Consider the following 15386-nt stretch of genomic DNA (forward strand, 5'->3'; position numbering starts at 1 on the left):
TGGGATTCTAACTGTGGCCCACACAATGGACATACATGATAACCTGAGGTAACCAAACCTATCCCAACACCTCTATCCAACAAATAAAAACTTGAATGAGCTATGATAGATATGATCAACGAGAACGGAAGCCTAATACCTGAGCACTCCCCGAATCCTGAAAAGTCATGCATGGTTCACATGAGAATGGCTTGAATATTGGCGGACCGTCGACCATCGCACTTGCTCATCCTTGGATCTCGGCAAAGCCTGAAAAGGTAGAGTCAATGTGGCTCCATACACATAAATCCGTTGATATTCGTTGAACTCCATTTGTGGATCTATTATGCGCATGCCACGTTGTCGTGCTGCTATGTGCACACTCTGTAAAAAAATCTAGAGTGTGGTTTCCCTTTAGATTTAGAGAGTCAATGCCACTTTAGGCATTAGTGTTAGTGTCCATGGTTCAAAATATTAGGATTTTTTGGATAAGTTTTTAGTCAACTTTTGATATTCTAGATATTATCTCTTGTAAAAATCCATAAAAACTGACAACTTTTAGATTAGGATGAGATGTAAAATAAAGCATGTAGCTTTGAGCCAATTTGAGAGGATTTTATGTAAAAAGAGAGATTGATGAAATCGCGCGACGCACGATCATTGTTTTCAAGCAGTGAACGGCACTCTGAAGTGGGAGATGAAGAATGAGTGATCTGGCTGAATTTTGGGCAGGTGTCCTAATATTTAACCCCTCTTTCGGAGCTAATGGAGGCATCAGATTGGTGATCTGAGCAACATACATGAAGGTATTATTTTGTACATGTTTTTGTCTATTAGAGTTATATTTTCTCATAATGCTGAAAGAAATTGTCAGGCTTCATCTCTGTTAGTATCCTTCTATATTTTCTAAATTTTTTTTAGAGTATTCTTCTACATCTTCAATCTCTTTGAATCCCTTCTCTTCCTTCTACTCCTCTCCCTAAATCTACATTCACCCTACTGTCTCTTATCTTCAAGAACTTGGCTTGAAACCTTCAACCCTGCACGTTGCAACAACATTGTCAAGCTCGCCATGCTGGATGTATGAAAAACATGTGATGTATACGAGGGATAAGCGGAAAGTATCTAAGAACTTTCTGAGGGATGGTTTGCCCTTGTAAGTCCTATCGATACTTATGAGCACCACACTTTGGACATGTCTCCATAGTCTCATATTCTTCTCGAAATAGTACACGCAATTGTTGACACATGCATGGATGATGTTGAAGTCCATGCCAAGCTTTCGTAAAACATGTCGTGTATCATCACGAGACTCAGGTATGGTATTTGCAAGTGGTAATATATGATACCTGAAAAAAAAATCATAAAACACCTTGAAAAAACACAATTTTTTAAAATGATGGTGCCGAAAAGAAATCAATGAAGCATACATAGAAGGTCCTTGAACAACTTGGTCACACTCGCATCGCTCCACCCGTATTTTACTTGCACACTTAGGAGTTCAAGCAGTATCTTCAGGTGAGATACTCGACACCCATCATATAATGGTATGGATGCTTCCTCTCTAAGCGGATCAGATGTCTCAATATCCGTGGGCATCAACGCATGGATCATTGGCTTTATCTCAGGCTCCAAGATTGTAGAAAATTCTGGAAGGCTGCATGTCTCCTCTGGTATTAATGGTATAGATTGGGTAGTACCATTCAAGTGGTGGATTGGCTTAGGCACTCCATCAATCACACGTCCACGAACTCTTCTAATTGGCCGCAAAAGGTGCACTCCTCCTTGGGATGAGACATTACCTCCTTGTAATAAATTGTACGACCACATCCAATGTTTTTGTATATGATATTCAATTAGTTTGTAAATACAATGTATGATTAATATACACTTTTATTACCATTTCTCAAAATTTGATATCGCTTGATCAATGATCTCTGATTGAAACTCGCCGAAGCCTTGTACGTGTTCCATAGACAATCGACATTTTCGTCTAATTTTCAACTTACATTGAGAGCAAGGACATGGAACATGCTCATTAAGATACGCCTTGTGATCTTGACCAAGAGGAAGCAATGCACTCACCGCAAAGGTCTAAGGATGGATTTCGCGGCTCCTCTTTGCCATGGTGGCTCCTCTTCGCCCTTCGTGCAGTTCCTTCTCTTCTTCGCGAATGGCAGCGGCAGCGATGAGAAGCTCTCCTTCTCCCTCTTTCTCTCCCTCTCCCTCTCAAACACACGATGCAATTAGCTTCCTCTTTCACGCAAAATGCCGCACTCGAGATTTGGCCCGGTTTTTTTCATCTAAGTACCATCACTATTTGCGTTGCTATTTGTGTCACTATTTGCGTTGCATTTGTGATGAAATAGCAACGCAAATAGCCCAATTGCTAATTTGTGTCGAAAATGGCAGTCACTATCCTCTTATATCCTTGTAGTGCTCCAACCTGCCGTCTCTCTCCCTTCTAATATGTTACTAATCCTTCCTAATCTATCACTACTTTGTCATGAATCTCTCAATAATCTATCACTAATTGTTCCTAATCAATTTTCCCTCCTCTCTCATCTCTCTATAATCTCTATTACTTCTCTCTAGCCTTGTTTTTCAAGCTCATAATAACCTACTATTGTTGCTCATTAGAAGGCTATAACACAACAAGAAAGTTACTAATCGCTAATCTAAGTTTTCATTTAGGAATATTAATAATATTGATTTTTACTAACTAGTTAACTTAACAAATAAATTTTCAAAAGCGACAAGGTAGAAGAACTTACTTGGTTAGATAAAGTGTGTGCCGTTTTTGCTTGACAATTATTGCTTTCTTCCAATGTTTTATCTTCTCAACTTCTCTAGTTTTTAGGATAATACAGAATTGGCATTATGTTGAGAAGCTTCCACAGTATATGAGTAACTCAAAATCATAAGTGTGTTCCTCTACTAACGTAACATAAACTAGAAAGTGAGGCTTAAGCCTATGTATGAGCCTTAATAACGAATTGCAGCTATTAAGGGACAGTAGCTCAAATATAAAACCTAACTTTAAATCTACCAAAGTCTCAACATTTAACTTTAAGTTCAAGCCTCACTCCATGTTCTAGTTAAACCCTAGTAAGTGAGCCACTTAAGTTAAAGCCTCACTTCAATTGTGAGTGTGAATCTAGCAAGCGAAACTTGTCCAACCTTGAGGCTCAAATTGAGCCTCATCTTCATGTGCAAGGGTAGAACTAGAAAGTGAGGCTAAATCTTAATATTAGCTAAACCAAAATTAAACTTAATCCTCACGAGATGCAGTCTCCATTGAAGCTGTCTATTTTGAGATTTCTGATTCAATTAGAGAGTTTTCATAGCCAATATTTTTAAGCTTGAAATACTTCTTTCTTTTCATAGGAATGGATTCTAGTGGTTACCTTGGAATCACATGGAGAAGTATTTACATTGGATACTCTTGAAATTGTAAGTACCATCAAAAGCATCGCTCCTAGAATCAAGGTGGATAAAACTTACAAAATAACTAAGGAAGAAGAAATGAAGTAGTTTGTGGATAGCTATGATATCAATGGAATCTTCAAAGGTGACCTTCATCTCTACCTTTCTCAACACCTAATATGATATATGGAGATATGGGTGTTGTTGTTATTGCCAAAGACAACTTGGATGGGACAACAATCACATGCCTTACATGCAATATACTATGAGCAAGAGAGATCATAAAAGTAAACAAGTTTGCTTATCATTGGATACTTTCAATCCAATAGATATGAGTGGTAGTAAATAAGGGGAAAAAATTTTCTATAGTAAATCTAGGATTGAAAATAAATAGCTTCTCCAATGAAGAAGGTTCACGGGTCAATAGTTTGGAAGACCTAGTGAAAGTGGTGAGGCAAGCAAAGTGGGCCCTATATTTACAAAAGAAGGATCTTCCTGCTAGGGAGACTACAGAAACTCAAGCTAGGAAGGCTTTGGAGAAGAAAGGTAGAGCAATCACAACCAGAGCAAGCTCTTCAAAAGCATAGTGCAAAGGAAGGTGAAGAAAATAATGTGCTTGATGTCCCTCATACAAGTGAAATTGAAGGTGATGCCAAACCACATTTCCCAGAGCAAGAGGTGCAAGTGCTCATGATTAAGAAGAGAAATGAAAAGGATCCCCTAAGTGCAAGTGGTTCAAAAGATCACATTCAAGAAAAGTTATCAAAGATGCAAAAATCCAAGAGTGCAAGTGCTCCAAAAGATCAAGTCCAAGAAAAGTTATCAAAAAGCCAAAGAGCCAAAGAGCCAAAGAGCCAAGAGTTCAAGTGGTTCAAAAGATGCTAAGGTTTCAGATGAGTTAGTAGCAGTGGACGCTTCAAATCAAGATAACAAGGCAATGACTTTCTTAGAAATCAGGTAGGTTTATTATCCTTTCGTTGTAGAGGATGTCTTCTCTCTACATTGATCTGATGAGATGTTTCCTTGCTCCTTCAAACTATGTGTATAGATTATTAAATATGGGTTGGGTTAAGATTCTAACACTAAATTTTATTGAAGACACAAAGCAAGATGATATTTTGGCAATATTGACTCTCCTTGATCGTGCTAGTAAACTTTCCCTTTACAAACTTGCCATGGAAGATATACCTAAGGTTGACTATTGGATAATCTCTAGTTAGCACTCCATTAGTGATAAAAATGGTTATAAAATGCGAATTTTCCAAAGGTGACTCCTCAATTGTGTCATCAAGTTAGTTATAGGAGATTTAAGATAATTCTCAACTATCCTCCCAAGATCACACAAGGAATCTTCAAAGATGCAAACATATATGTTGCCAAGTCAATGCAAAAGGAGCGCTTTCTCAATTAGTTGATGCAAGCACGAGCACAATTGAATGCAAACGATCGTCCTTCTAAACCTCCACCTAGTGTCAACCAAATAAGCGAGACTTCCAATCTCTGAATTTACTATTTTGGTTCTTTGCTAGATCTTAGAAACACACATGTACATGTTTTCTTACTCATCTTAATGTGTGCAATAAAGCAATCTTTGCAAGCATGAATACTAGGCTCTCTTCAACTAATCTTAAATGTAAAGAAAGTGATGAAGCTCACCTCCATATGCTAGTTTAATCCTAGAAAGTGAGTCTCAATATTAAGTTTGAATCTCGTTTCTGTATGGTGTTGTAACATTAGCCAATGAGCATCAAACTCAAGTTTGAGACTCACTTCCATACCCTAGTGTGCACTAACAATTGATCATAAAAACCATAGATGCATGTTTATCATACCATTTTATAGTGAGTAACATGAGATGTTCAACTTGAAACCCTACAAGGATGAATGCTAACCGTTGTTATACTGATCTATACTTGGAAGTGATTTGTACTTTTCAAATCTATAGGCCTTTGTGGTGACCATAGAGCACACATTGCAAAAGGGATTTATAAAAAGTGATTAGCATTTCCTTTTATGTGAGGATGACGTATGGAGGAATTGGGTAAAGATCATGAAGCTATATGCATGAGGCCAACTTCCAAATACAAAACTAGAAACTCGATGAGAAAGTTCACGTGAAAGTTCAAGAACCCGGACTCTAAAGGGTGGGCAGATTCAACAAGCACTGAGAATAGTAACATTAGGGTCCATGTTGTTCAAGTGAATTTCAGGCCTCCAGAAGAGTGAAATCCTAGAACTCTAGGCAACACTCCTAAACAAGGAAATTTTGCTTAAGAAGGGAAGGCATACTCATTAAATAATGGACATGAAGGAGATGGCTTGGGATTTGAAGATAGATTCAATACTAAAAACTACAATAATTGCTTTTATTTAAATCTAACAAGGGAAAATCTAGATTGGCAACAAGTGTGTAAGAAATATAACCCAGTGGATTACCAATACAATTAAATGACAATTTAGTCCTTATTAGGGACTCTCAACTAATTAAAAAAGAATCCCTCTCTTCCAAAAAGTGCAATGACCTTGCTCAATCACCTATATAGAATAGCTATGGGCATTGTACCCCAACAGGACTATATTCCTTACACAACATAAGGGGTAGATATGATATCATAAAAATTAAATGTTTTTGGTCTAAAGCACATGTACTATTCCAAGTAGTAGTACTAGATGTATATTGCACAAAAGAGCAACTCTCTATGGAATTTTTCTCTAGCTTGGCACTTTCCGTGAGCACACTCAATTCATAGTATGAATATGTTCTAGTGTGCTTTATTAATTTTATCACCATTAGGATGCTTGTTGAAGGAGCTATTAGACAATCAACAAAGGTGCATTATAAATTTGGTGTGATACACAAACAAAAAGGTGATGCATAGATAGTTGGAACAATTGAGATTCCACCTATGGTTTTTTTTATAGGAAAGATTGAGAAATTTGAGACCACTGATAAAGTGGTGACACAGAAGGTTGAGATTGCACTTATGGTTTTTTTTGTAAGAAAGATTGAGAAATTTGAGACCATTGATAAAGTGGTGACACAGAAGGTGTCTATTTCAGGCTTTTAGAGTCAAAATCAATACTTAGGGTATATAAGCCTTATTGATGGCCTCATTATAGGATTTTTTCCAAAACACAACTACATTCTTGAGATATATTGTAGTGGGGTTGTGTTGGAGCAAAGCTTACGAAAGAAATGATGTGTATTGCTCTTTGCAAAGATGATTTTGAAGCCATGGCTTTAAAATCAAAATGCTCTACCCTTGTCGATAGCAACCCTTTCTTGCAAGAGTGGTGTGGTGCAAGTGGAGCTCTTACAAAGCCCAAACTAAAGCTAGATGAGGCAAAAAAAGAAGATCTTGACAATCTTGAGATTGATGAATAGCCAAGCAGAGAGGATGAGGTTAAAGATGATGTAGGTGATAATGAAGGTGACATGCATGATAAGAGAGAAATTGGAGATGCTGAAGATACTAGAGATGATGTGGATAATGAGAATGTAGAGAATGAATCTCAAGATAGTAGCAACCATACTAGAGCTTCTAGGGACTGTACAAATTCTAGGAAAGGTGGAGCTATGGTTACTATAGAACTTGTGGATGCTAGGAGTATCAAGGTTGCTAGGAATGTTGAAATTTTTGGGAATACAAGGGTCAAATATGCTTTCCAAGAGTGAGAAAGGTTGCAAAGTTCCCTCTCATCCTAGGATGTAGAAGAAGATCTTATCAAAACAAGCTTACTAGATAATATCATCATGTATCTTCTTTAAAGTCTAGCTAATAAATTAAGTCTATAGTAGATTGAATGCTAAGTTGGCTTGCTCACTTTCATTTTGGTTCTTGTTACGTTAATTGAATTCTTGTTGTTCCATACATCCTAATAGCTAATACTAGGCTAATCCATGTGGGAATCCATAGTGAGTCATAACCCTTCTTAACCAAACGCTTACAAAATGCTCAAACTTGAATTTGAACGCTTCAGATTTAGTTCTTTTGAACTTCACCCATACACTTTAGCTATCTAGAGCTAAAAAACCCCAACCTCTATAAACCTAGTGCATGTCTATGATGCTCAAGCTTGGGTTTGTCGAGCCTCACAACCATATTCTACTATTAGCACTAGCAAGTGAGATCTCAATGTAATGTATAATTCCTCCAAGTAATAGCTAATAGAGTCTTATTGTGCCTCACAGAAAAAGACAACAAAAGAGAGGAGAGAGGCAAAACCCCTCAAATAGAACAACATGTGCCACCTAGTGGAGAAATGGGGTGCCATGATAGTGATGCTAGAATTAATGAAGAAGAGGTGGGGGAGATTGAACACACATGTGAACTTGCTCCACAAGCATCTCCAAAACCTTCAATTGATTTAAGTAGAGAGACTGAGAACATGCCTCTAAAGAGAGTTGGTGTAGATCGTATTGAGAATAAGGATAAAGGTAGTGAAGACCTTTAACAACAGACTTGTGTGACCAACAAGATACAGGAAGAAATTGGCAAAGGGAGAGAAAAAGCTGCATATGAGATAACGAAAGAAGACAAACAGCTCTAAGGAAGGGAGCAACTGGTAAAAGTCTCAAGTTACGGGAGCTTCAGCTCGGCTGTCACTCCTTTCTGCCTAAGCCAATTAGCTGTTTTCTTAATATGTATGGTTTTTAACGCATTCAAGTGTCGCGTAAGTATGTTTTTTTTCGAGTTAAGAATATGACAATAGATGCCGGCATTGGTTGTCTACATACTTGTGATGGATGTGCAAACGTATATTGATAATGGATGCCGGCAGAGGGTCCTGGTGATCGTCGCCCTCCACAATCATTACAAGTAGCTAAACCTGATGATCGTATAAAGCAGTACGTGGGTGGAACCCCTTCTAGCGCATCCATTACGATGGGTAATCTCAGTGTCTCAGTTCTGATTGGACTTGCGATGATGCTGCGATTACACCACTTGATAGCGTCGGCCAGCTTCGTATTCCCGCAGACTGCCGGACTACCAGAAACTGGCGATATAAAAGAGATGAACAAGGTTCACTTTATATGCAACATGAAGTAGCAAATTGATCATTGAAGCCGGGGAGATGGGCTGATCTCATAATACTGTGTAATTGGATTGGAATGTCTTGTTTCTTTCTTAATTCAGCTCCATATCGTGTACCTGGGAGGTGTGCCTCGAGGGTATACGAGCGAAGCTGAGATTAGAGAGTCGCACATCAAATTGCTCTCCTCTGTCAAGCCGAGGTAACTAGCACATCCAATTGCTCTCATCTGTCCAGACGAGCCCATTTTCTAAGGCCAGAGCCGAGGTAGCTAGCCCATCTAAGACCAACATGAGAGTATCACGCATGCATGGACAACTCACGGACAGGAAGTTTTAGACATTCTTCTGTACATGAACCTTCATGTCCTAAATTACGTTTATATACATCTCTCTCCGTTCTTTAGACTTCAGAAACTTGGGACACATCACGAGATTGTGCAAGGGAGCTAACACAGACCTAGTTTGTTGTAGAGGAACATCAAGAATAATTCCCCTCCATGCTGATGATCCTCGTACTCCATTGCAACAGCCTACGTGTGGAGTGGCCTCCTTTTCCCAGAAGCTCTTAATGTTAATAATTCTACATGGGGCTTCTCCAATGGAAAATCACTACAACTTCTTGCCTTGAAATGCATATTCTTGTTATAACATACTAGCACATGCCATTGCACCTTATATAAGAGCACCAATTTTGCCTCAACTTTTTAAAGTTCATAGACTTGCCAAATCCTTTTAGGAAGCATATGCACATCCAGTATAGGACATATCAATCTCTAGGTTTAGGGCGAACTTTTCAAAGGGTTTTCCTCATAACGAAAGGTTTTCTAGGACTATATTTGCATCCAAAGCACCTAGCTATGATGTTGAAGGTGTGAGCTGAACTTTACTAAGGATTGATTTAATCCTTGCAGGGAAGATGTCGCTCGTGCATCCCACGTGGTTAGTTACACCAAAAGCTTCAATGGATTTGCTGCAATCCTTTCTCTAAAGGAAGTCAAAACCTTGAGAGGTGATTAACTACTTATTTGTTTCGTTGAGAACTTTCAATATTCTTAACAATCTTAGAACATAGATCACAAGAATCTTTTTATTGAATAAACGTATGAGCTATTATGTACAATAACGATCAAATTATCCTTCAAAACATGCAAAATAAATCATTTACAAGCATTGTCACTCATCATCTTTCAAATGTATTAGACATTTGGGATTTTAATATCTCAAACTTAATCATATAACCTTTTAATGCAACTATATAAATTTTTTACCTTGTATGAGTGCTTTAGACATGCTAATGTTTTTCGTTTTTTCTCCATATAGAGACAAAAGGTGTTATTTCTGTTTTTGAAAGCAAAATTAAGCATCTCTTAACTACAAGATCATGGGACTTTGTGGGCCTCACATCTACAAGTCCAAGAAATGCAACCGGGGAGAGTAATGTTATTGTGGGGATTATTGACTCAGGTGACCTCTCTTATGAGTTTATTAGAATACATCATTACTACGCATCATAGAAGGAATATCTACTTATGAGCATTTGATTAGAAGATACAGAAACATTCAAAGTAGACCTACACAAGTATTAGTGATCATAATGAGTTTTGTGTAGGGGTATGGCCTGAAAATCCAATGTTCAATGACACTCATTTTGGACCCATCCCAAGAAGTTGGAAAGGGGAATGTGTGGCAGGAGTTCAATTCACCCCAGCAAATTGTAACAAGTGAGTTCCAAAAAATGAAGGCCATGAATGTGGTAATAACATCTATAGTTATATAGGGGTAGACCTCAACAAAATTTACTTTGAGGACATTATGCAATTTGACTCCCATTTATTATAATATGCTCTTGTTGAATGAATTTATAAACAAAATATTTTTTGACAATGAATATTCTACTAAGCACAAAGCCTCGATGAAAAGATCCACCTTTCTTTAGGTAAAGGAGGCAATAAGATGACACCCCCCAAAAGGCAAAAGGCAGCACATCCTAATTTACTAACAATTTAGCAGAACAGCTACACACTTTAAGGCCATTTGAAGCTAGCATATTATCATAGATTGTTATGTATGCTATACAAGTTTAATATCAGGCCAACGCTAAAACCATGTAAATGTCTGTACAGCTCTATGAATTTTTAATACAATAAAATGCTCATTTGTCACTCTATTAGCTGCCCCTTTGTTGTTGATGTAATGAGGAGAGAAAATGGATTGCCCATTATGTGCATTTTGATGGGCATCTAAAATGACCTTATATGAGCACATCGACCCTACAAAGATCACAAGAGGTTCTAGAAAAATCACCACTACAATGTCCATTGTGAATTATGGCGATATCATAGGATAGTAAACACTATAGAGGCAAAACGAGAGGGAGAGCCACCCCTTTTTCCCATATGGGCAAGTGTTTGAAGACTTTTTTGTGTAATTTATGGCTGTGCAGGAAAGTGATAGGAGCAAAGTATTTCTACAAAGGGATAGAGGCGGCGGGGCTGGTTTTAGGCGACACGGAAGTAAAGTCGGCAAGGGACACGGACGGCCATGGAAGCCACACGAGCTCGACGGCGGCGGGGGCGGTGGCGACGGGGGCGAGCCTGTATGGGCTAGCGGAGGGGAACGCGCGAGGGGGGGTGCCTGGGGCGAGGGTGGCCATCTACAAGGTGTGCTGGCTGGGGGGCTTCTGTAATGACGCCGATATCCTGTCGGCCTTCGACGAGGCCCTACACGACGGCGTCCACCTGCTCTCCCTCTCCATCGGCGGCCTCATCCCGCACGACTACTCCGTCGACACCATCGCCATCGCCGCCTTCCACGCCACCCAGCAGGGCGTCCTAGTCTCCTGCGCCGCCGGCAATGCCCACCCCAGCTTCCCTGCCGTCAACATTGCCCCCTGGATCCTCACCGTCGCTGCCTCCTCCATCGACCGCAGCTTCTTCGCCCCCGTCCTCCTCGGCAACAACCGCACCATCACGGTCCGTTTAACCTTTCCTTTCATGCGTCACTTGCATTATCTTCCACACTCATCATGCATGCACGAGTTTAGTCACTATACCTCACCTTCGATATCATATTTCCAACACATTCCAACTAATTCAGCTTAATGCAATAATCCTATCGTCGACATATTCAAATCAATGTAGATCACTATCATTAGCCTTATATCATATTCTCAACACATTCTACAAACTCATTTAGGTTCACATCACTAATCAAGCAAAAAGAAACAAAGGCCTCGTGATGTCTTTATTGTTGTCACTACTAATTTTTCAGTAAAACATTTGGAGAGTGATACATAAAAATTAGATGTAAATTAAACTTGCTAACTTCCGTTGGGAAATCCAAGAAGTTTCCATAAATTCCTCCTTACCTATGAACTAGAAGCAATCTATTGCTCCATAATCCACCAAAACAATCCTTACAATATCTTGATCACATAAGCCTCGTTCAATACCGCATGCTTATCTTACTTGGGTAAAACAATATACGTGACTAGATGATACTCCTAGAGTGCATCATATATGCCCTAAATCATTAGTGATGCACCGAATAGCAACTTTGTACAAATGCATTTATTTACACATCTAAAAACATGGGAATAAAGCATGTACTACAATTGTAGCTAATTAACCTTTTCAAGAGACCAGTTTCTTTAGCACCTAATATTTTCATACAATATTTCATAACTTGAAAATCAAGTTTTCTTGAGAGCTTTTGTATGCATTCCTACTCTAATCTTCAACTATTTTTGTAGGGCACATGTCTCAATACATACACAGAGGATAAATGGTTCCCCTTGATATCCGGAGCAAATGGGGACTTTGAAAATTCCACTTATGACCTTAGGTAAACATTGGAGTTAAACATCTCACATTGTCATGTGAATTGAATGTAAGCAATGTTTAACTAATGATTTCTAAAACTACTTTGTCTTTTCATCCAATAGCTTTTGTGACGTTGGAGTACTGGACCCTCATAAGGTGAAGGGAAAAATAGTTTATTGTGAGGAAGGAGGTAATGGAAATGTCGATGAAAGTGTGCGAAAAGCAAAAGGTGTAGGTCTCATCTATTCAATTGAGGACCCTTCTGTGGCATTCACTCTTTTGGTGCCAACAAGTATTGTTGGTACATCAGAGGGAGCACTTGTTGCAAGTTATATAAATGAGACCAGGTAAGGATACTCTATAACATGGGTGACTCATAGATTTTACTCATGTATTTTTTAAAAATGATGAGATTTTGGAAAGCATCCTAATGGTAAAGAATTAGTAGACAAGAACCATTTCATTTTCCGTCTTGGGTGCATTCAAAATTTCTTATCATGTTTGATTAAGCCTTAAGTGGCATATTGGAAACCCACACTTGAAAGAAAAATGAGGGCATGTCACTAGAAGTGCATGTGGTGGTATGGATGAATTGCCAATTTCCTACAATTGACCTAAAGCTATTTGTTTGAGTTTTCTATAATAGTTGATTTATTGTACTTAGAAAGCCCTCACATCCTAATATGACCTCATCATGTCATATATTATATGTCTGTAGGAATCCCATCGCCAAGATTTTACCTTGTGAGGCCTCCTTTAATGTGTCAGCCCCAACTATAGCATATTTTTCATCAAGGGGTCCTAATATCATCTCGCCTGACATTATGAAGGTATGGTGATTTGAATAAGTGGTGAAGTCACGAAATGGTTTTCAACTATGATGTAGTAATCCAACACTAATATAGTTCGAAGTATGCTACATCTTGATAGCTCTAAAAATAAGCAAAAAGGGATACCCCAAATGCACTACCATTAGGTGTTTAGTCTATAACTTATATAAAAAGAAAACAAGTTGAAATATTGATTTGCACATATCTTTATAAGATAACATGAAACCAATTGTTCAAAACTTTTTGTAGCCTGATATAGCTGCACCTGGAGTGGACATCTTAGCAGCATGGTCCTTGAAGGATACTATTACAGATAATTTAGATTTGGACAATCGCTTCTCCATGTTTAACATTATTTCTGGTACATCCATGGCAACACCACATGTTGCTGGAGCGGCAGCATACGTGAAGTCTTTTCACCCAGAATGGAGTCCGGCAGCTGTTAAGTCAGCACTTATGACCACAGGTTTTGATCTTTACAACAGATTTCATAAGAAAAGTTCTCTCTAAATCAAAATGAAAACCTAATCTCATGTAGAAAAAATCCACATAAGGTTTTTCAGTTAACATGCTAATAATTTTCAAGGGCACATGGATGCTTAAATAGAACAACAATCGCATGTTGTGAACCTAAGAAGAAGTTTCAAAATTACAATCTATTGATCTCACACAATCAAAAGTGAAGAAAGTTTGTAAGTCAACCACTACATGACGACATGAAGGTAAATAACTAGAACTATAAAGAATTAAATATCATTGTATGGGTATCATCTTATAGTCTTAGAGGAGGGAAAGTTTTATTAAATTATTGGAAAGACATGTTTGTTGTTGTTGTTTGTTTTGGTGATATATATACCATGTACATGGTCATGATGTGCATCCTCTACTAGAGTCACATATTAACAACTGTGCATGACCCCATGAGCAAGCTGATTAAGCGAGTGTGCTCTTTTATTTGTAATTTCTTTCAGTCTAAGGTTGAGGGAAAGGTATATTTATTTAAGGATTGAAATGAACTGTAACCGTTTGATAAATTCGCTGTCGTTTTGTTTTATCGGCACAGCAAAACCATTCGATCCCAGCCTGCACCACAATGAGGACATGGAGTTCGGGTATGGGGCGGGACAGATCAATCCGACGGCTGCGATCGACCCAGGGCTGGTGTACGACGCGGGGTGGCTAGACTATGCATTGTATCTCTGCACGCACGGGTACAACTCCAGCCAGCTGGCGGTGATCACGGGCGTCGACAGCGTCCGCTGCCCGGCATCGGACGGTAGCGATGCTCCCGCCAGCCTCAACTACCCCGCCGTCGTCGCCGCCTACCCCATCGACCTCAAGAACTCCTGGTACACCACCACGCGCACGGTCACCTACGTGGCCACGCCATCCAATGCCACCTCTACCACCTTCGCGGCCACTCTGCAGGCGCCACCTGGCATGGACGTCCAACTGTCCACCTCCCAGCTCACCTTCACGTCTGCCGGCCAGCAGCAGTCGTTCCAAGTGTCCGTGAGAGCCCCCGGCCTTGGCTCCGTCACCACCTTGTCGGCGTCCCTCGTCTGGTCCAGTGCCTCCCACTCCGTGCGCACCCCCGTCTTGGCCTACCTTTTGTCTGATTAAAAACGTCCATATCGCACTCCTTCGACATGGCCACATGCAGTTATAATGCTCCACCATGTCTTTTTGTCCGAATAACCATCTTTGCCTCATGCCATGGGAAGAGCCATATAGAAATATTTCAGGCTCAATTTCCAATTGACCCAATTCCCAATTATCACGTAAAAGCATAGAGTTAATTAGTCTTGAAGGTCATGGCCTAGGTGCCCACACTCGGTTGAAGCACTCTGGCACCTATCTTCACATGGTGTGCTCTAAGGACTTGCCCACTTCAACACTTTCTTCAATAGAGTCACTATGGAGAAGGGTTCACACTGGATCAAGGAGTGTTGTTCATTCCACTTGTCATGTACCCTATCTACACACATGAAAAACGGTAGTGGTTGTCATGTATCCTATCTACACATGAAAAATTTGACTAGTTATTGCCCACTCTTTCATCTAATATTTACAGGGGAGTTGGACAATTCAATTTGTGTCTCTTACCCCCCCAAAAAAAGCATGCTTCTAGATTAAATGGAAATAACTTTTTCTGCAAAAGTTAATAATTGTTTTTTAGGACTATTCATTGGGATTAATATAGTCCAATCATTCACAAGGCTAGTTTGCTTAATATCGACCATAACACTCATAAGAGAGGTCTAGTCAATATCAAGGGAGGTTTGTTAAAAATA

At 39.3% G+C, this 15386-nt stretch overlaps 1 protein-coding gene across 1 annotated transcript; it reads left to right on the forward strand.

The window, feature by feature from the left end:
- Nucleotides 1-8329: 8329 nt before the first annotated feature.
- Nucleotides 8330-15163, forward strand: LOC148017976 (subtilisin-like protease SBT4.14). Its single transcript, XM_087661880.1, has 11 exons — nt 8330-8429; nt 8544-8641; nt 9353-9450; nt 9762-9905; nt 10051-10162; nt 10885-11413; nt 12193-12284; nt 12385-12609; nt 12981-13092; nt 13342-13558; nt 14156-15163. The coding sequence occupies exons 1-11, from the start codon at nt 8331-8333 to the stop codon at nt 14713-14715; spliced, it is 2286 nt and encodes a 761-aa protein (XP_087518006.1). The 5' UTR covers nt 8330; the 3' UTR covers nt 14716-15163.
- The last annotated feature ends 223 nt before the right edge of the window (nt 15164-15386 follow it).

Source organism: Lygodium microphyllum, chromosome 21 (assembly GCF_053477565.2).
Source record: "Lygodium microphyllum isolate KBCC chromosome 21, Lygodium_microphyllum_v1.1.10, whole genome shotgun sequence".
In the NCBI taxonomy this organism is placed as follows: Eukaryota; Viridiplantae; Streptophyta; class Polypodiopsida; order Schizaeales; family Lygodiaceae; genus Lygodium; species Lygodium microphyllum.